Below are 22,871 nucleotides of genomic sequence, written 5' to 3'. Positions count from 1 at the left end.
AGTTGAAAATTAATTAGCAGATTGATGAAGGTGTGAGGATTAAAATTCTAAATCAAATACTAATTTTTATTTTTATTTTTTTTAAATTATGTAATTGAGAGGTACTAAATTCATTAACACCTCAATATTAGGAACTTGCAAAACCTGAAAACCAATAAGGTCTTGTAAAAAAATGAACAGAGTAGTTAGAGACCGAATAATAATTTTTCCTAAAATAAAACACAAAGCATTAAGCTTGGGCTCGAAAGCCTAAACTGGTTTTAACCAAACCGCATACCAATGGTTTGTTTGGGTTGTCTTCACCTGTATTCTAGTTAAAATCAAAGCGATTCAACCGGACTGTATCGCCCCTACTCATACTAAGAGAAATCACATTCTGTCCCCCTACTTATACTAGAGAAATCACATGTCATTATTAGTGGTATTTTTACTGTATAGGGCATAAAATAAAGCTTGAAGTAATGCGGTGCATCAACTTTAAGGAATCTATCATTGTATTATATTCACTGGGATCAAATTCAAAAGAATATATGCTTGTTTACTTTATCATCCATAATATACGTACTTCATTTCTTCAAGTTTCACACAGGCGTTAGCTTGCGTACTGTTGAGGGCAAACTTAAGTGTCCCAACGCAACTGTTTGTGAGCCATCTCTATCTCTGTAATCTCTAGTTATTGTCTTCTGTTTCTGCATTAACATATATGCTTTATTTTAATTTTATTTTTTGGTCCAACAATATATATGCTTTATATATGAACATGGATTTCATAATTTTTTTGTAGCTTAATAGCTGGTTAGTTACATAAGCTCGTGAGATATATAAGCTTGTAATAAATGCACACAAATGTTTAGAGATTTACGTCCTGCTTAATTGGAAAGAATTTTCTTTGTCTAGGGTTTTGAAGATTGGTCCCCGAGCTAGGAAATATCTTTTATTATTTAAAGCTGAGCATATATATTGCAATCATGTATGATGAATTAAGTAAAATCATGACTTAAGTAGATGGTCATTTTGAATAATGATATGCAGCAAGGTATCAATCTTACGTACTTGATAAGATGGGAGGTGGAAAGGACAAGAAACATGAGACAACTGAGAAAGCACTATTTTCATATGGTGGTGCGTATGGATATGGATATCCCCCGCAAGCACATCATGCATACCCTTCTTCTGGCGGGTATCCTCCACCTGCCTATCCTTCTTACGTGGGACATCCACCAACCTCCTATCCACCAACTGGTTATCCAGGTAAATCAGCGTCTTATCATTCTGCTTGCAATCGAATCACATCACAATCGTCCCTAATCTATTTTGTAACTTTACCAGTTTCTGGTTTATAATTATTCTGAATTGTATGCTTAGGTACTACAAAATTATAGGCCGATAATATTCATGGGTAATTAATCGAAAGACTAAATTATAATTTTATTGAAGGATGGCAATCCCATTCTTTTTCCCTTCTTTTCAATGGAAGAGACAAAGAAGAGCAATAAAGGAAATGTTAAGGAGAATAAATTTGTAAGTTAGCATGATAATAATTAGTCAACAAATGATGAAACAGAAGAAAATACATAGATATATATAAAATTTTAAAAATGAAACTGTTATTGACATTTTAAAAATCTCATTGTACACTTCACAAAAATATTTTTTTTCTCGAAATATCATTAAACCTGGAGTGCACAATAAAAATTTTGAAGTGTAAGCCAATAACAATTTCCTTTTGAAAATATATTTTCTCATTTCGCATTGACATTTATCAAGTGATGTTCTTAATTTTATTCCAGCTACTGATCATCACATATGAAGAACCAATTAAAATGACATTAAAGTAGATTATTATTTTTGTTTTCTTGATGACTGATGAATGATTATTACGTACAGTGCATGGAGTGCTGGCATGGGAATGGGAGGGATGTTAGCTGGGGGTGCTGTCGCAGCTGTTCCTGCGTATGGGGCCGACCATCTTGTGTATGAAGGTGGGGGCAACCATGACTATGGCGCTTACCATGGATATGGTGGTTGCCGTGGCTATGGGGTTGTCCCCGGCTATATTGGCAAGCCCTTTGGGAGCTAGTTCAACAAATGGAAGTAAAACATATGATATGGTGGATCTGCCGATCTAAGGAAAATATCATGGTCCCTGCATCAAGATCCAAAACTAGTGTAAGATAATCTACTTACGCCCTTTCTAATAATTACTCTAAAAGTAAATACAGACTCATTTGTATTTTATATTGTATTTCTATACATAAAAATAAATGAAGACGTATTTGTATATTGTATTTTTCTCTCTTCCAAGAGCCCCTATCTTAATATTTGAGACTTTAAATCTCGTTTTCCTATGATTAGGGCTAGCCATTTTAGCTAATGAAACCAAATTAACCGGTCTGGTCAGTTCGAACTAGTGCATTCTTTTGCCAAAAAAAAAAAAAATCTTTATGTTGTGTCGAAAAATATTGAATGAATTTAACTCAGACAAGGATATTTGTAAATCAACGGTGACATAGCTAACTAACTTTAACCTCTCCCCACAAGTTAAAATTTCGAGCTAGTCTTGCTTCACATATTAACTATGTTGATTTGATCCCACACGTCCTCTCTGTGTGTTACTCTTCCCTTGAAATAGTGAATCAATTATTTTAACCCTTGCAGTCAATTTAATTAGACTGTCTTTGGAGGCATAGCGAAAATATGCCTCTCCAAACTTAATTCATTAGGTATCGGTCAATGAGGTAGGCACATGGTAGTTAGGCCCTTATAATTAGTTCACCAATTTACTCCTCAACCCTTAAGAGTCAAGCATCTCCATGTTTTTCTACAAATGATTTCCTTCCCCAAACTTAAAGTAAAATAAAAAGTATTGAGTAATTATCTGGATTTTGGAATAACGTTGTTCATTGTTTGGGGTAATTACAAAAAGTAAACCCGTCCGAGTACTCCCCACCATCTTCTTCCTTCTCCATCATATGTCATCCCTCGTCTTCCATGATGGCAATTATCCATCCATTCTTTAAATAGATACTTTATTTCACTTGAAAAATTAAAGCTTTATTTCAAAGACATGGAATCTATCTTGGATTTCTCCACCTTGGTTTAATTCTGAAGTTATGCAATGATCTACCCATTCTTTAAGTAGGAGCAACACCAGCCATCAACAAGATTCTTGATGAGATCGAGATTGTCGGATCTCATGAGCAAGAATTGCGAAGTCACATTGCGTAGACGCTTCTCGGCTTCCGCTCTATTTGGATACATGGTTCTCCAATGCTGACGAAGATGTTTGCTAATTTTAGAATTAGGGAAAAGAAAATGCCAAAAATCAAAATGGGAAAATTGAAGATAACAATGTTTCTTCATCATACCAAAAAGAGAGATCATCCCCGATTCGAGCGGTCCGCGGATGAGGAGCTGCAACTACTGGAGGATTATTGGATCAGAAAACGAAGATTTCTTCATGAAGCAGTCAGACTTGTTCGGATTTGAGCGAAGCTCGGCATCAGAGTATGCTGCAACTATGCCCCAGATTAGACACTACATTGCAGTTTCTGTTGTAGTGTTGTAAATTCAGACTCTGCATTGTAGTTTCTGTTTTTTTATAGTCAAATTATTCACATTTAATATTAGATTTAATTAAATCTTATATAAAGCAGTCAAACTCACTCATACTAAAGCCCCAATACTCGATATGACTAATTGGACTTCAATAAAATAGAAATTGTATCCCAGAGTCTGAATTCACAAAATTGTAAAACAAGAACTGCAATGAAGTGTTTAATGTCAGGTTGACCTACTCCTAAATATAAAAAATATAAGAAGAGGGCTGCCAACTGTAATGCCCGCTGTGATGTAATGGTATAATTGGTAATTTTGTTTGATTTAAGTGCAACAATATACATTAAAGTCTTATTGACATGCGGACACACTCTGATCGAGATCAGGGCATGCTGGCCGTCACGTGGAAGTGACGTAACCATGTGCACAGTGCGGAAGCTAAAAAAAATAATAATAAAGTACGAATAAATAAAAACCAGCTTTACACAAAGTAAGAACATACATGTGCAAGCGTAAGTGTGAAAACAAAATTCAGAGCACGAAGACCTAATGCAGTCCGGGAGAAACAACACTACATAAACACACCTAAAGGTGGCCCTACATTGGTGATAATCTATCAGATATGCCGGAAAAATCCTCTGGGGAGCTACCACAAGTACTAGCCAACGAACTTGGAGGGGTGCAAAACGAAAAGTGTGAGTGAGCAAAAACAAAGTTTTTCAAAAACCATTTCATAATTAAAGTTCTAACCTCTTACCGTAAAACCTGTATACTTCCCAGAAAATAGAATATACATATATATAAATCATGCTCATAAATATGCCATGTCAAATGCCTCTAAATAGAATGCAAGTGCTTAGGAAATGTCAAATCAATGCCATGTAATCTGTCAGCCGGAGTCACATAACGTGACATGTACGGCTGAATATAGAGCTCAAATCTCCATCTCACTAACTATACCTGCACACGAGTCGGAACCACCTAAAGTGGTCTGTACGACATGACTGGGTGTATAATAAGTACGCTCAAGTGCTACGATCACGTGAAGACTGGGCGACTAATCGCAGGTCACCTACAAGTCGGAACCACCTAAAGTGGTCTGTACGACAGGACTGTGCACCTAACTTGGATCCAAGATGAGCATGTGGTGCGGAAGGTGAACATCACGTGAAGGACTGTGCCTAACTCTGGGCGGGAGCACTAACACCGGGGGTGCAGGTTATGAGCTCTCTATGCATCTCAAATCATTACTGAACATAAACATAAATCATAACTTACCTGGCACTTACCTGTGCGTCTGCAGCACCAAACATATATACATATGCGACTAATAATGCGTAAATAAATGGCAAACAATAAGCATGGCATATAAACGTATAAACATTTCCATTTCACCTACTGGGAAAAGCATAAGTATATAGGTATATACGGAAAAAGCCCACTCACTGGTATGTAGAAGGGTTGTAATCCCCTTGCCTCGAGTGACCGCGCTCGTCCTCGGGATAGGTCTCACCTGTATGCGAAACAACTATAAAAACGTTAATTTTAAAGCACATAACCAACATCACGAAATAACTTCTCATACAATGCTCAAATGGGGTGTATGAATACACCAACGTGATCTACTTAACCTCAAGAACATCCCCATATTTTTAGAAAAATTTTCTGACGCCGCACGCGCAGGCCAAGGCACGGCCACACGCGCCGCCCACGCGCAGGCACGTGTCTGGCACACTGACGGCGTCAGTTAACGCCGTCAGGAATATTCCTTTAAATCTAACGGATTCCGTTAACGTCGTTAGGAATATTCCATCCAAACTGACGGAATATTCCGTCGTCTTCTCCGGCCAAACTCCGGCGCCGTCGCCGGCACTGGAAAACCGGGAAAACTTTAAAACCTTGTATCTTCTTCGTATTTCAACCAAATTTCACAAAATTGGTACCAAAATGAAGCTTACAACAAGAGGAACAGATCAATACCACTTTCAAGCACAAAAACCCACAGAATCTCGCCAGGAAAACACCACCAACTCCGGCCAAGCTTGTAACTCACGATCCTGACATCCAAAACCTTCAAACGAACCACCCCGAGCCTCCTAAGGACCTCACCAAGCTTCCTACAAGCTTGAAATTCCCAAAAACATAAGAATTAACGTGTGCATGAACAGTGACCAAATCGGGGTATCCCGAGTTCGACGTGAAAACGAAGGTATCCTTACCTGAAATGGGTATGGTTGAACTCCCAAGGACCTCACGAGCACGAATATGTAATTTGTTTCCTCAATCTGTGAAGGTTTCAATGGTTTTGGTTGTCGTCCGTACAAGAAGAATAGGAATGGGAGAGAGAGAGAGCTCGGGACAGGGCAGGGAGAGAGGGTGAGTGAGTGTGGTGTGTGTGTGGTCCAAAACCAGCCAAGCAACACCCAAAAACAACCACACAACGAAACAACCATAATAGGGGCAAAATCGTCTTTTCACCCCCACGGCTCGAAAATCCAGAACGGGCTGTCACACATGCTTATAATCAACACTAACATATGAGCACACACAGAGTGTGAGAAAATTTAAAATTTTTGTTTTTGAAATAGAAGGAGAGAGGAAGAGAGTGATATATAGAGAATGTGTTTTTTTTTTTTTTTTTTTTTTTTTTTTTTTTTTTTTTTAATTTTTATAATTAAAGATATGTTAAGATTACATGTAGGTGAGGTTTAAAAAAAACAGCAAAATTTGGTTGTGTGACATATTTCTTATTCATGTTCTATTTTAAAATGATATTTTCATAGAATTTTGGTTAAAAATGAGTGTTTTATTAATTAGTAGAGATAAATATTATTGACATATGCTCAACATTATAACTTTTTCTTGTTTTTAAAGAAATCACCCTTTTAAAAAATTACGAATTGAGATATACTAAATCATTAACACATTAATATTAGGGACTTGCAAAATCTGAAAATCAATAATGTCTTAGCCAAAAAATATTAGTAGCAAGAGACCAAATACTAAATTTTCCTAAAAGAAAATGCTTTGCTTAGGCTCCAAAGCCTAAACTGGTTTAACAAAACAGCATAACAATGGTTTGTTTGGGTGGGCTTCACCTGTAATTTTAATTAAAATCAATCCAATATGTTACACAAAAATTAGTTTAACTATATTTTGAGTGTCAGAACGAATCAAACCGAACTGTATCGCCCCTACTTATACTGGAGAAATCACATGTCATCAAATATTAGTGGTCCTTTACTGAATGGAATAAATAAAAAAAACACACGTTGAAGTAACGCAGTGCTATCATTATATCATATTCATTGGATTGGGATCATATTTACAAGAATATATACTTGTTTACTTTATGATCCCTATATTTACGGACTTCATTTCTTTAAGTTTCACACACACGTTTGTTTGACCAGTGTTGAGGGCAAACTTAAGAGTCCCCACACAGCTGTTTGTGAGCCATCTCTATCTCTCTAATCTCTAGTTCTTGTCTTCTGTTTCTGCATTAATAGATATGCTTTATTTTAATTTTTTTGGTCCAACAATATGTATGCATGCTTTATGTATGAACATGGATTTCTTATTATTTGTAGCCTAATAAGCTCGTGACATGTATAAACTGTTTTGAGATTTACGCCCTGCTTAATTGGAAAGAATTATCTTTGTCTAGGGTTCTGAAGATTGATCCCAGCTGGGTAATATATATCTTTTATTATTTAAATCTGATCAGCATAACAATTGTTTGTAATTATGTATGATACGTTACGACAAAAACTCTCTAACATGTTATGTTCTTTGAACCATGAACTAAGTGGTGCCTCCCATTTGGATAATGATATGCAGCTTGGTATCAGTCTTACCTACTTGATAAGATGGGAGGTGGAAAGCACGAGAAACATGAGACAACTGAGAAAGCACTATTTTCATATGGTAGTGGGTATGGATCATACCCTCCACAAGGGTACGGATCATACCCTCCACAAGTATATGGATCATACCCTCCACAAGGATACGGATATCCCCCGCAAGCACATCATGCATACCCTTCTTCTGGCGGGTATCCTCCTGCTGCCTATCCTTCTTATTGGGGATATCCACCAACTGGTTATCCAGGACCAGGTACAGCAGCATCTTATCATTCTGCGTGCGATCGAATCACAACCCGATCGTCCCTAATCTATTTTATAACTTTACCAGTTTTCTGGTTTATAATTATTCTGATTTATATACTTGGGTTCTACAAAATTATAGGGCAATAATATTCATGGGTATATTAATCAAGACTAAATTCAAAATTTTATTGAACGATGACAATCTGAATTTTTTTTTACCCTTCTTTTCAATGGAAGAGATAGATAAGAGAACTATATAAAGGAAAATGCTAAGGAGATCATATTTTTGTAAGTTAGCATGACAATCAATTAGACACGAAATGATGAAACAGAAGAAACTATATAATTGTTATTGCTACTCCAAAAATCACATTTTACACTTCTCAAAAGTATGTTTTTCTTTCTAAATATCATTAACACTACTACAAAAGGGGGCTATAGTGTCGGAGTGTGACATCCCGTCCCGGGATTATTAAACGCACGTGTGAAATTACCTTTTTGCCCTTAGGTTGTTTTGTCACGTTGTGGGTTGTTTTGTGTGGTGTGGCATGTGTTGGACCACACACACACACACTCACACACACTGACACTCTCCCCCTCCCTCTGTCTCTCTCCCCCGTGCCTCTCTCTTCCTTCCCGTTATCACCATACGTACGGACAAACACCAAAACCACCCAAACCATCACGGATCGAGGAAACCAAGGACACCATTCAACTCGTGAGGACAAGGGGAGCACGACCATAGCATTTTCAGGTAAGAACTTCGACGTTTTCACGTCGATATCGCGAGGTCCGTTTTGAGCACTGTTCATGCAACATTAATTTACTTAGTTTTTGGACATTTGAAGCTTGTAGGTGTGTTGGTGAGGTCCTAAGGAGCGTCGGAGTAGCTCGTTGGACGAATTTGGACGTCGGGAAGGCCTAGTTCGAAGTTGGCCGGTTTTTGAGTTTTGAGACAGGTATGATCGCGTAACTTTTAGCCTTTAAAAGTGGTCCAACGTGATTCTACTAGTTTAGGGCTTTCTTTTGGTCCAAGAATCATAGAAAACGGTTGAGAAACGAAGGAGAATAGTTAGTTTAAAGTTTTTCCCAGTTTCCGGCGACCGGAGTCCGGCGAGGGTAGGCCGGAGAAGAAAGGGGAATATTCCGTCAAGTTTGACGGAATATTCCTAACGGCAGTGACGGTATCCGGTTAGATTTGACGGAATATTCCGTCAGTTTAACGGAATATTCCTGACGGCGTCTGTTGACACCGTCAGTGTGCCTGGCACGTGGCCGCGCGTGGGGGCGCGTGGGTCCGTGCCTGTGCTGGCGCGTGGGGGCGCGTGCGGGGTCCAAAAATTATTTTAAAAATATGGTTGTGATCCTGAGGTTGTGTAGAGCACGTTGGTATATTCATTTGTCCATTTTGAGTAATGTATGAGAAGTTTTTACGAGAATTGGGTTATGTGCTTTAAAGTTAACGTTTTTATAGTTGTTTCGCATTTAGGTGACACGTACCCCGAGGACGAGCGTGCACACGCGAGACAGGGGGGCTACGACCCTTCTACATACCAGTGAGTGGGCTTTTGTTTTTCGTATATACCTATATACATTTATATTCCCAGAAATTGATTTAAAAAGGGTTATTTGCCTTATGCCATGCATGTTATTATTATCGTTTATGCATCATTGCACGCATTAGTAGTGGCATACATATATATATGCATATTGGGTGCTGTGGACGCGCAGGTAAGTGCCAGGTAAGTGGTATTCGCATTTACTTTCAGCAGTTGTTTGAGATGTTTAGAGAGCTCATAACCTGCACCCCCGGTGTTAGTGCTCCCGCCCTGAGCAGGGCACAGGCTTTCACGTGATGTTCACCTCTCGCACCTTAGGCTCAGCTTGGATCCAAGCTAGGTGCACAGGCCTGTCGTACATACCACATTAGGTGGTTCCGACTCGTAGGTGACCCGCGATTATTCGCCCATGCTTCACGTGATCGTAGCACTTATTTACACCCAGTCCTGTCGTACAGACCACTTTAGGTGGTTCCGACTCGTGGTCAGGTTCAGATATTGAGATTGAGATTAGAGCTCTATATGCAGCCGTACAGGTCACGTTAGGTGACTCCGGCTGCCAGATTACACGATGTGGATATGATTATACCTGAGCACTTGCATATCTTTATGAGATGTCGGCATGGCATATTATCGAGCATATGGCATATATTTGAGCATGCTTAACACATGTACTATGCGTATATATATTTTCTGGGAAGTATACAGGTTTTACGGCGAGGGGTTAGAATGTATTTTGCTAAATGATTTTCAAAGAGCTTTGTTTTTGCCCACTCACGCTTTTGTTTTGCGCCCCTCCAGGTTCTAGTTGCTTAGCCGTTGCGGTGGTTTCCCCAGAGGGTTTTTCGGCGTTTCTGACAGACACTCACCATTGTAGGGTCGCCTTCGAGCGTACCACTATTGTCGTTTCATTTGGACTGCTATAGACCTGCTCTGAATTCTTGTACCGCACATACTCGCACTTATTCTAGTACGTTGTATGCTAGTTTTTAATTATTCGTACCTTTTATTACTACTTTATTAGCTTCCGCACGTGCACATGGCTACGTCACCTTCGTGGGACGGCCAGCACGCTCCGATGTCGGTCGGGGTGTGTCAGTTTGGTATCAGAGCCTAGGTTTGGCAGTCCTGTGTCCTTGTGAGTATTCTAATAATTTTGGTGTCTTCTGTCAGAACTATGCCGCCTCGTCGGGAACCCCGTCGCTCTTCTGAGCCTATGTTCCCCGATATTACTCAGTTGGGGGAAGCTTTTGCTACAGCCCTTCAGGCAGTGATGCGCCCTCCCCAGAGGACTCCTCTGGAGACCATGTACAATCTGAAGTTGGATAAGTTTAAGGGCAGTGAGGGACCCGAGAGTGCAGAGCGCTGGCTAGAACACATTGAGAAGACTTTCCGGGTGCTACATAATCAGGGGAACTTGCCTATGGAGAGGTGGGTCGAGACGACCGCTTGGTTTCTAGATACGGAGTCGGCAGCTTGGTGGGAGCAGGAGCTCCGTAGGTTGACTCCGGATCAGAGGATTGATTGGAACGTGTTTACGGGGTTGTTTAGGAGAAGATATGTACCCCCTGAGTACATTGACCGCAAGAAGCAGGAGTTTTCCGAACTGAAACAGCGGAAGATGTCAGCGAATGAGTACTACCGTAAGTTTACGGACTTGTCCCGTTATCACCCTGATGTCGCTGGTAATCCGGCGGAGATGCTCCGTCTTTTCCGTCTGGGCACAAGGAAGAAGTGGCGTTCTATGGCGTCTACGGTCCACAGCGAGACTTATCGGGACTTCTATGAGATACTGTTGAGGATCGAGGATTCTGAGAATATGTCGAGCGATACGGATGAAGAGAAGGACGGCAACCAGAAGAAAGATGACAAAGGCAAAGGTCAGGCATCGCTCGGGCCCCGACAGACTCAGAACTTCAAGAGAGGTGGAGCTAGTTCTAGTTCTTCGAGTGGTGGCTTCAGTGCCACTGGGCAGGGTCGTGGAGGTAGATTTTCTGGTGGCGCTAGAGGCCAGAGGCAGGGCGATGGTGGGCGAGGCAGAGCCCCTATTTGCCGCAGGTGTAACAACCGACATTTCGGTGAGTGTAGACGTGGTAGCAACGGTTGTTTCACATGTGGACAGGTGGGACATAGAGCGGCAAATTGTCCCCAGGGTCAGCAGCAGCAGAAACCACAGCAGACCTTTATGCCACCGCCTGCACCACTCCAGCAGATCCAGGGTCCTAGTAGTTACGGCCAGACGGGTCGAGGTGGTGCTTACCACTATCAGGGTGATGCTGTCCCTTATGCTCCGGGGCAGTATCAGTACCCTCAGGATCCCTATTCCCAGGGTGGCTATCCCCAGTATTCAGGCGGCTATATGCCGTATCCTCCAGCCCCAGCGGGTGGTTCACAGTGGTATCAGGGAGGACAGTATCAGCAGGGGGAGATTGCCACTAGCAGTGCAGGATCTTCGAGACAGTCAGGCCAGCCCAGTCAGGGGCGTGGTGCTCAGGGACGCGGTGTTCAGGCGAGCCGAGGCCGCGGTGGGCGTCAGCAGGGACAGGGGCGTCTTCACAATATTTCTCTGCAGGACGCTCAGAACAACCCAGACTTGATTATGGGTACGTTGAACATTCTTGGTTGTTTTGCTAGAGTCTTAATTGATTGTGGAGCTACACATTCCGTAATTTCTCATACTTTTGCTCAAGTGACGCAACCTCGCCCCACACCTCTAGGGTACGATTTAGAGTTCGCTATGCCTAGAGGAGAGAGATGTGTTGTAGATTGTGTTTACCCAGGGTGTCCAGTGATCGTAGAGGGTGTTGCCTTGTCAGCTGATCTTATCCCGTTAGATATTGTGGATTTTGATGTGATTCTGGGCACGGATTGGTTACACTTCTATCGTGCCAACATTGACTGTTACGGGAAAGTAGTTACGTTTCACCGACCTGGACTACCTGAGGTTACTTTTGTAGGTGAGCAAAGTGGGGTGAGACACGGCATTATTTCGGCGCTGCGAGCGAAAAAGTTGTTGTCTAAAGGTTGCCAGGGGTACCTAGCACATGTGGTGTTGGATGAGGCCGCTCCTAGTAGAGTGGAGGATGTGAGAGTGGTCAGACACTTTCCTGACGTTTTTCCGGAGGATTTACCTGGTCTACCCCCAGATCGAGACGTAGAGTTCACCATTGAGTTACTTCCAGGTACTAATCCTATTTCTCTAACTCCATATCGTATGGCTCCCGCGGAGTTAAGGGAATTGAAAGTTCAGCTGCAGGAGTTAGTGGATAAGGGATTTATTCAGCCTAGTACTTCGCCTTGGGGTGCTCCAGTTCTGTTTGTGAGGAAGAAGGATGGAACTTTGAGACTGTGCATCGACTACAGGCAACTCAATCGGGTGACGATTAAAAACCGTTATCCATTGCCTCGTATCGATGATTTGTTTGATCAGCTGAGAGGTGCTTGCGTGTTCTCTAAGATAGACTTGAGGTCTGGTTACTATCAGCTGAAGATCAGTAGGGATGATGTCCCTAAGACGGCGTTCAGGACTCGTTACGGTCATTACGAGTTTCTGGTTATGCCATTTGGATTGACGAATGCACCAGCCGCCTTTATGGATTTGATGAACCGAGTATTCCAGCCTTACTTGGATAGATTCGTCATTGTCTTCATTGACGATATTCTGGTGTATTCTAAATCGAAAGCAGAGCATGTTCGACATCTTACTTTGGTGTTGAAAAGGTTGAGGGAACACCAGTTATATGCTAAGTTTAGCAAGTGCCAGTTCTGGTTAGACCAAGTTGCGTTCTTGGGACACGTCATTTCTGCTCAGGGTATTTTGGTTGACCCTCAGAAGGTTGCAGCGGTAGAGAGTTGGGAGCAACCGCGAACCGTCACCGAAGTGAGAAGTTTCCTTGGTTTGGCAGGGTATTATCGGAGGTTCGTTAAGGATTTTTCGGTGATTGCCTTGCCGTTGACGAGGTTAACGAGGAAGGATGTCAAATTTGAGTGGGATGATAGGTGTGAGCAGAGTTTCCAGCAGTTGAAGCATTGTCTCACTCATGCACCTGTTTTGGCACTCCCAGACGATAGTGGTGATTTTGAGGTTTACAGCGATGCTTCTTTGAATGGTCTGGGATGTGTATTGATGCAGCATGGTAGGGTGATTGCTTATGCCTCGCGGCAGTTGAAACCTCATGAGTCGAATTACCCTACCCATGATTTGGAGTTGGCTGCTATCATCTTTGCGTTGAAATTGTGGAGACACTATTTTTACGGAGAGAAGTGCAGGATCTTTACAGATCACAAGAGTCTCCAATATCTCTTTACTCAGAAGGAACTTAATCTTCGCCAGCGGAGGTGGTTGGAGTTGCTCAGCGATTACGATTGCACGATTGACTACCATCCTGGTCGTGCGAACGTAGTAGCTGATGCACTTAGCAGGAAGTCTCAGGGTCGCATTAATGCGTTGTACGCTAGTCGTATTCCTCTTTTGGCGGACTTGCGTGCTACGGGAGTAAGGTTAGAAGCAGAAGACCGAGATGTGGCTCTACTTGCTAATTTTCAAGTTAGGCCAATACTTGTTGATCGGGTGCTTGAGATTCAGGTAGCTGATCAGGAGACTCAAGAACTTATTCAAGCTCGAGAACAAGGAAAGAGGCGAGATCTCAGAGTTCGAGATTCGGATGGCATGTTAATGCTAGAAGGTAGAATGTTCGTGCCTAATAGTGTGGAGTTGAAGAAGGAAATTCTCGATGAAGCACATATCTCGGCTTATGCCATGCATCCAGGAGCTACTAAAATGTATCATACCATTCGACCGTTTTATTATTGGCCGGGTATGAAGAGGGAGATAGCCGAGTATGTGAGCAGGTGTGCTGTTTGTCAGCAGGTTAAAGCGGAAAGAAAGAAGCCGTTTGGGTTGTTGCAGCCACTTCCCGTTCCAGAGTGGAAATGGGAAAATATCACCATGGATTTTGTGTACAAGTTGCCGCGTACACAAAATGGCTTTGACGGTATTTGGGTGATAGTTGATCGACTCACTAAGTCGGCTCATTTTATTCCAGTGAGAGAGAAGTATTCTTTGAGCCGTTTAGCGGAGTTGTTCATCTCGAAGGTGGTGAAGTATCATGGTGTCCCAGTGAGTATTGTCTCGGATCGTGACCCACGGTTCACATCTAAGTTTTGGGTGGCTTTTCAGGAAGCTTTGGGCACGAGATTACTTTATAGTACGGCGTATCATCCACAGACTGATGGACAGTCAGAGAGAACTATTCAGACTTTGGAGGATATGCTGCGAGCTTCGGTGTTGCAGTTTGGTGATGCTTGGCACCAGCGGTTAGATTTGATGGAATTTGCTTACAACAATAGTTTTCATTCGAGCATTGGCATGGCGCCATTTGAGGCCTTGTATGGCAGAGCTTGTCGCACACCGTTGTGTTGGTCAGAGGTTGGAGAAAGAGTTTTAGTGGGTCCGGAGATTGTCGAGGAGACTACTCTGAATGTTCAGGTAATCAAGTCTAACTTGAAAGCAGCTCAGGACAGGCAGAAGAGCCTAGCGGATCGGCATGCTACGGACAGAACATATGAGGTCGGAGATTGGGTATTTCTGAAGCTTTCACCGTGGAGAGGTGTTGTGCGGTTCGGAAAGAAAGGGAAGTTGAGCCCCCGGTACATTGGACCATACGTGGTCACAGAACGAGTCGGTGAGGTAGCTTACAGGTTGGAGTTACCTCCAGAGTTGGCTAGAGTGCATAATGTTTTTCACGTGTCTATGCTCCGACACTATGTTGCTGATCCATCTCATGTGATACCTCCTCAACCGCTTGAGATTAATCCAGATTTGACGTACGACGAGGAACCGGTGACGATCATCGATTGGAAAGAGAAGGTTCTGAGGAACAAGACGGTGAATTTAGTGAAGGTTTTGTGGAGGAACCATTCAGTTGAGGAAGCTACGTGGGAGACAGAAGATCGAATGAGGGATTTGTATCCTCGATTGTTCTTTGACCACTAGGGGTCGTTGCTTGGTTGTTTTGAATTTCGGGACGAAATTCTTTTAAGGAGGGAAGGTTGTGACATCCCGTCCCGGGATTATTAAACGCACGTGTGAAATTACCTTTTTGCCCTTAGGTTGTTTTGTCACGTTGTGGGTTGTTTTGTGTGGTGTGGCATGTGTTGGACCACACACACACACACTCACACACACTGACACTCTTCCTCTCCCTCTGTCTCTCTCCCCCGTGCCTCTCTCTTCCTTCCCGTTATCACCATACGTACGGACAAACACCAAAACCACCCAAACCATCACGGATCGAGGAAACCAAGGACACCATTCAACTCGTGAGGACAAGGGGAGCACGACCATAGCATTTTCAGGTAAGAACTTCGACGTTTTCACGTCGATATCGCGAGGTCCGTTTTGAGCACTGTTCATGCAACATTAATTTACTTAGTTTTTGGACATTTGAAGCTTGTAGGTGTGTTGGTGAGGTCCTAAGGAGCGTCGGAGTAGCTCGTTGGACGAATTTGGACGTCGGGAAGGCCTAGTTCGAAGTTGGCCGGTTTTTGAGTTTTGAGACAGGTATGATCGCGTAACTTTTAGCCTTTAAAAGTGGTCCAACGTGATTCTACTAGTTTAGGGCTTTCTTTTGGTCCAAGAATCATAGAAAACGGTTGAGAAACGAAGGAGAATAGTTAGTTTAAAGTTTTTCCCAGTTTCCGGCGACCGGAGTCCGGCGAGGGTAGGCCGGAGAAGAAAGGGGAATATTCCGTCAAGTTTGACGGAATATTCCTAACGGCAGTGACGGTATCCGGTTAGATTTGACGGAATATTCCGTCAGTTTAACGGAATATTCCTGACGGCGTCTGTTGACACCGTCAGTGTGCCTGGCACGTGGCCGCGCGTGGGGGCGCGTGGGTCCGTGCCTGTGCTGGCGCGTGGGGGCGCGTGCGGGGTCCAAAAATTATTTTAAAAATATGGTTGTGATCCTGAGGTTGTGTAGAGCACGTTGGTATATTCATTTGTCCATTTTGAGTAATGTATGAGAAGTTTTTACGAGAATTGGGTTATGTGCTTTAAAGTTAACGTTTTTATAGTTGTTTCGCATTTAGGTGACACGTACCCCGAGGACGAGCGTGCACACGCGAGACAGGGGGGCTACGACCCTTCTACATACCAGTGAGTGGGCTTTTGTTTTTCGTATATACCTATATACATTTATATTCCCAGAAATTGATTTAAAAAGGGTTATTTGCCTTATGCCATGCATGTTATTATTATCGTTTATGCATCATTGCACGCATTAGTAGTGGCATACATATATATATGCATATTGGGTGCTGTGGACGCGCAGGTAAGTGCCAGGTAAGTGGTATTCGCATTTACTTTCAGCAGTTGTTTGAGATGTTTAGAGAGCTCATAACCTGCACCCCCGGTGTTAGTGCTCCCGCCCTGAGCAGGGCACAGGCTTTCACGTGATGTTCACCTCTCGCACCTTAGGCTCAGCTTGGATCCAAGCTAGGTGCACAGGCCTGTCGTACATACCACATTAGGTGGTTCTGACTCGTAGGTGACCCGCGATTATTCGCCCATGCTTCACGTGATCGTAGCACTTATTTACACCCAGTCCTGTCGTACAGACCACTTTAGGTGGTTCCGACTCGTGGTCAGGTTCAGATATTGAGATTGAGATTAGAGCTCTATATGCAGCCGTACAGGTCACGTTAGGTGACTCCGGCTGCCAGATTACACGATGTGGATATGATTATACCTGAGCACTTGCATATCTTTATGAGATGTCGGCATGGCATATTATCGAGCATATGGCATATATTTGAGCATGCTTAACACATGTACTATGCGTATATATATTTTCTGGGAAGTATACAGGTTTTACGGCGAGGGGTTAGAATGTATTTTGCTAAATGATTTTCAAAGAGCTTTGTTTTTGCCCACTCACGCTTTTGTTTTGCGCCCCTCCAGGTTCTAGTTGCTTAGCCGTTGCGGTGGTTTCCCCAGAGGGTTTTTCGGCGTTTCTGACAGACACTCACCATTGTAGGGTCGCCTTCGAGCGTACCACTATTGTCGTTTCATTTGGACTGCTATAGACCTGCTCTGAATTCTTGTACCGCACATACTCGCACTTATTCTAGTACGTTGTATGCTAGTTTTTAATTATTCGTACCTTTTATTACTACTTTATTAGCTTCCGCACGTGCACATGGCTACGTCACCTTCGTGGGACGGCCAGCACGCTCCGATGTCGGTCGGGGTGTGTCACGGAGGGTGGTGTCGCTTTAATCTAATATAGTAGCGGATTAGGCAGTTGCGACACTAACTGAACATGACGTCGGATTTACTGTCGCTTATAAGCGTTATTAAATGTTTATGTCGCTTTTAAACCGACGTAAACATATATTTTAATAATTTTTAAATACTAGTGTCGCTTTTAAACCGACGTAAACATTATTTTAATAATTTTTAAATACTAGTGTCGCTTTTAAGCAACATAAAGTGTGTATATATATATATATTAAATTATATATATATATATATTAAATTAAATTTTATATCCCTAAAAACTATAATAATTATATATATATATTAAATTAAATTTTAAAAAATTGGTGATCATTGGATTGGCTTAAATATACATACGATTCAATTTCTTAAGTGTTATACATACAAAATAAATAAATTTAAATCTACTTAATATATATATACACACACACACCATTGAACTTGATTGGATACGAATTCTATGAAACTAATTTCGACACTTATAAACGAAAAATCACGATTTAACGGTTATTTTAACTCCGATTTTGATGATTTTTTACAGCTACACTCCTGACCCTATATGAATACAATGAATGGATTCGATATTCAAATTAAAATATTTACACAAGTGGATACCACAAAATCTTATGTTATACTTAATGAAAGTATAAATAAACTCTAAGTGTTAGTCAATCTATTGTTTTGATGGGATACAAATTCTCCGAAACTAATTTCAACGATCCCAACCGTCAAACTTGTTTGCATATGCTTCGAGATCACATCAGCAAAAAATCACAAAAAACAAACATTTAGAGATCAAGTAACGGGACAAAGCTTTTCGACGGTTATAAACGAAAAATCACGATTTAACGGTTATTTTAACTCCGATTTTGATGATTTTTTACAGCTACATTCCTTGACCCTATATGAATAGAATGAATGAATTCGATCTTCAATTTAAAATATATTACACAAGTGGATACCACAAAATCTTATGTTATACTTAATGAAAGTATAAATAAACTCTAAGTGTTAGTCAATCTATTGTTTTGATGGGATACGAATTCTCTGAAACTAATTTCAACGATCCCAACCGTCAAACTTGTTTGCATATGCTTCGAGATCACGTCAGCAAAAAATCACAAAAAACAAACATTCAGAGATCAAGTAACGGGACAAAGCTTTTCGACGGTTATAAACGAAAAATCACGATTTAACGGTTATTTTAACTCCGATTTTGATGATTTTTTACAGCTACACTCCTTGACCCTATATGAATACAATGAATGAATTCGATCTTCAAATTAAAATATTTACACAAGTAGATACCACAAAATCTTATGTTATACTTAATGAAAGTATAAATAAACTCTAAGTATTAGTCAATCTATTGTTTTGATGGGATACGAATTCTCCGAAACTAATTTCAACGATCCCAACCGTCAAACTTGTTTTCATATGCTTCAAGATCACATCAGCAAAAAATCACAAAAAACAAACATTCAGAGATCAAGTAACGAGACAAAGCTTTTCGACGGTTATAAACGAAAAATCACGATTTAACGGTTATTTTAACTCCGATTTTGATGATTTTTTACAGCTACATTCCTTGACCCTATATGAATAGAATGAATGAATTCGATCTTCAATTTAAAATATTTACACAAGTGGATACCACAAAATCTTATGTTATACTTAATGAAAGTATAAATAAACTCTAAGTGTTAGTCAATCTATTGTTTTGATGGGATACGAATTCTCCGAAACTAATTTCAACGATCCCAACCGTCAAACTTGTTTGCATATGCTTCGAGATCACATCAGCAAAAAATCACAAAAAACAAACATTCAGAGATCAAGTAACGGGACAAAGCTTTTCGACGGTTATAAACGAAAAATCACGATTTAACGGTTATTTTAACTCCGATTTTGATGATTTTTTACAGCTACACTCATTGACCCTTTATGAATAGAATGAATGAATTCGATCTTCAAATTAAAATATTTACACAAGTGGATACCACAAAATCTTATGTTATACTTAATGAAAGTATAAATAAACTCTAAGTGTTAGTCAATCTATTGTTTTCATGGGATATGAATTCTCCGAAACTAATTTCAACGATCTCAACCGTCAAACTAATTTCACTATCAATTGATGGACAGAGTGTGGAGTGTGTGTGCTGTATAGCGCACAAATATGGCCCTCAACTTTTATTATTTTTTTGCTCTTGTGTAATACAAATTCTCAGAAGTATCCTTCCAATTAATTGAAGAGATCTTATTTTGGGACCAGGAGGTATTATACGGAATATATGTTTTCTTTTTTAGAAATAAAAACCAGGTGGTTTGACTTGTGCAAAAATGGTGCTTTGCACACCCAAAAACCTACCCTTATATGAGTGTCGCTTATAACCGACACTAAATTATTTTTTTAAATATTTTGAAATCCAATGTCGCTTTAAATTAGTTTTTTTAAATATTTTGAAACCCAGTGTCGCTTTTAAGCGACATATTGATTTAAATTAGTTTTTCGTTTTATAACCATCGAAAAGTTCCATAGAATTTGTATCCCATCAAGTTCAATGGTGTGTGTATATATATATATTTATTAAGTAGATTTAAATTTATTTATTTTGTATGTATAACACTTAAAGAAATTGAATGGTATGTATATTGAAACTGATCCAACGGTCACCAATTTTTAAAATTTAATTTAATATATACATATATATATAATTATTATAGTTTTTAGGGGTATAAAATTGTTACATTAATATATATAATTATTATAGTATTTTTTAGGGTTATAAAATTAATATATATAAAATTATAGTATTTGAAATATTAGGCGGGAAATTTCCCGCTTGTTTGAATGGATGGAGAGACTTAGTGTCGGTTTTAACCGACGCTAGTGTCATTAAAGCGACGCTATGTGAATTTCAAAAAGTGTGTCAGAAGTTGGCGTCGGTTAAAAGCGACGCTAGTTTCATTAAAGCGACGCTAGTTTCATTAAAGCGACGCAAGTTTCATTAAAGCGATGCTATGTGAATTTCAAAAAGTGTCAGAAGTTTGTGTCGGTTTAAAGCGACGCTAGATTCATTAAAGCGACGCGAGTTTCATTAAAGCGACGCTATGTGAATTTCAAAAAAAGTGTCAGACGTTTGCGTCGGTTTTAACGGACGCAAACTAAGTACCCATATTTAAACCCCTCTCTTTCCCATTTCAACTGTGCTTTCATTTCTCCCCCAATTTCAGACTTTCTTCTTCTCCTTCCCCATTTCATCTGTGCGTCCCCTTCTTCCTCCTTTTCATTTTTTCCTCAACTCCTTCCCCGTTTGCTTTGGATCACCAGTTTGAAGATCAACATTCTGAAGAACTCCAATTCGAGGAGGAAGAGCTTGAAGGTGGTTCATTTTTAAATTATTATGATTATTAATTTTAGTTTCTATTTTGTATTCTAAATAGTTTTATGCTTAAATTGAAAATTTATTTTTGTTTCTTGGTTTTTAATTGTTTTTTTGGTATTTATGCATGTTGGATCTGAAGAGCAAGGACACTGGAAATCGCAGATCCATAATTTTTTAAAGGTATAAAACCTGAGTTTAATCTATAGAGATTAGAGCCTTAATGTTGAAGTAGTAAAGTATTGGAGCACTGATCTGATGGCAAGCATGGCAGCATGGAGTTGCTAGTATTATATATGGCACTATGGAGCTACAAAATATGTGGTCTTCGACAAAGGCAAGCACAGGAAAGCATGGAGGATGAATTTTTGTAAAGTATATGGAATGTTAGATGTAAAACATTTGTATATTATGGCACTATTTTTCTTTTGAATTATTTTTATTATTGTTTGTTTTGGCCTAAAGTTGAAATTTATTATTTCGAATATATAATTTTTTTGAGTTATAATTATTTGAGAACGAATACAGAAACAGATTTCGACTTTTTTTTAAATTATTATTATCAAAGGTGGTGTCGCTTTAAATCGTCACTAGTTTGCATATTTTATTTATTTAATTGTTCTCTAACGTCGCTTTAAACCGTCACTAGTTTGCATATTTTATTTAGTTAATTGTTGACTAGCGTCGCTTTAAACCGACGTTAACATCAGCGTCGCTTTAAACCGACGCTGCGTAGTGGCGGATTAAGCGAACAAAGCGACGCTGAAGCCCTTTAGTGACGGTAGCAATGGCGTCGCTATTCCAATCCGACATTGCAGTGTTTTATGTCGGATTTTTGCCAAATTTCCGACAGAAATCGGGGTTTCTTGTCGGTTTTTGGTCCGCCGGTGATAGCCTATATTGTAGTAGTGTAAGTTTGGAATGCATAATAAGAATTTTAGAGTGTCGGCCTATAACAGTTCCCTTTTGAAAACGTATTTTCTCATTCACATTGACATTTATCAAGTGATGTTCTTAATTGTCTTTCAACTACTGATCACCATATATGAAGAACCAATTAGAATGATACATCAAAGTAGAATATTATTTTTATCTTCTTAGTGACTGATGAAAGATTATTACTTACAGGGTATGGAGCTGCTGGCATTGAAATGGGAGGGATGTTAGCTGGAGGTGCTGTCGCAGGTGTTCCTGCGTATGGCTGTGGCGCTTACCAGGGCTATGGTGGTTCCCATGGCTATGGGGGTGCCGCCGGCTATGGTCATGGCAAATTTCGGCATGGGAAGTTTGGCAAACCATTTGAGGGCAAGTTCAACAAACGGTATTAAAACATATAATATGGTGGATCTAAGGCAAATATCATGGTCGCTTCATCAAGATCCAAATCCAGTCTAAAATAATCTACTTACGAGTTACGCCCTTCCAATAGTTACTTTATAAATAAACACGTGTTTGTATTTTGTACTGTATAAATACACAAAAAATAATTAGACGTATTTGTATTTTGTTTTTTTCTCTTTCCAAGAGCCCATGTATTAATGTTTGGGACTTTAATTCTGGTTTTTCCTATGAAAATTAGAGCAGTTCCATCATTGACAGCCTCCCCCAGCCTATAAGCAACTCAACAGCCTTCATCAATAATAACTGTCCAAGTACATCTTTATCCCTAAACTGAATAATTAAGGCAATTCGTATTAAAATAAGAAAAACTAATAAAAATGATTTCAAAACTTTAAATTTTAATCAAAAGCCATCTTATAACTTTATTTAATGATAAGGATAAAATAGTAAAAAATAATAATAATAATAAATCTATAAAAAGCACGTGCAATGCTTTTTTATTATTATTATCATTATTATTATTAATAAGGACCGAGCATTGGTTGATGATATATTAGGTAGAAACTACAAATTAATTCATCAAGCCAACAAAATCTCTAGGTTTCCACAAACCTAGGTGTTGGTAGCTGAAGTGTAG

At 40.1% G+C, this 22,871-nt stretch overlaps 2 protein-coding genes across 3 annotated transcripts; both read left to right on the top strand.

Moving 5' to 3' along the window:
• Window positions 1-581: 581 nt before the first annotated feature.
• Window positions 582-2,283, top strand: LOC148695506 (uncharacterized). The gene is made up of 3 exons (XM_088698013.1): window positions 582-643; window positions 1,033-1,261; window positions 1,897-2,283. Exons 2-3 carry the CDS (start codon window positions 1,062-1,064, stop codon window positions 2,078-2,080), a joined length of 384 nt encoding a protein of 127 aa, XP_088554139.1. The 5' UTR covers window positions 582-643; window positions 1,033-1,061; the 3' UTR covers window positions 2,081-2,283.
• A 4,608-nt stretch (window positions 2,284-6,891) lies between these two features.
• On the top strand, window positions 6,892-22,485 carry LOC137733296 (uncharacterized). Of its 2 annotated transcripts, none has more exons than XM_088696969.1 (3): window positions 6,892-7,009; window positions 7,368-7,674; window positions 22,022-22,485. In XM_088696969.1, exons 2-3 carry the CDS (start codon window positions 7,428-7,430, stop codon window positions 22,219-22,221), a joined length of 447 nt encoding a protein of 148 aa, XP_088553095.1. In that variant the 5' UTR covers window positions 6,892-7,009; window positions 7,368-7,427; the 3' UTR covers window positions 22,222-22,485. The 2 variants fall into 2 exon arrangements, with proteins under 2 accessions (XP_088553095.1, XP_068328548.2); XM_068472447.2 differs by having other exon boundaries at window positions 6,914-7,009; window positions 7,399-7,674.
• Window positions 22,486-22,871: the final 386 nt, after the last annotated feature.

Source organism: Pyrus communis, chromosome 7, assembly GCF_041283825.1.
Source record: "Pyrus communis isolate YQ-2024b chromosome 7, ASM4128382v1, whole genome shotgun sequence".
In the NCBI taxonomy this organism is placed as follows: Eukaryota; Viridiplantae; Streptophyta; class Magnoliopsida; order Rosales; family Rosaceae; genus Pyrus; species Pyrus communis.
The sequence above is the reverse complement of the archived record's forward strand: the minus strand, read 5'-3'. Positions and strand labels throughout refer to the sequence as shown.

Excerpts from the sequence above, each read along its gene's own strand:
- LOC148695506 (XM_088698013.1), top strand. The coding sequence starts at position 1,062 with ATGGGAGGTGGAAAGGACAAGAAACATGAGACAACTGAGAAAGCACTA. Across the intron at positions 1,262-1,896 it reads GGTTATCCAGGTAAATCAGC|TGCTGGCATGGGAATGGGAG; the intron begins GTCTTATCATTC and ends CAGTGCATGGAG.
- LOC137733296 (XM_088696969.1), top strand. The coding sequence starts at position 7,428 with ATGGGAGGTGGAAAGCACGAGAAACATGAGACAACTGAGAAAGCACTA. Across the intron at positions 7,675-22,021 it reads AACTGGTTATCCAGGACCAG|GGTATGGAGCTGCTGGCATT; the intron begins GTACAGCAGCAT and ends TATTACTTACAG.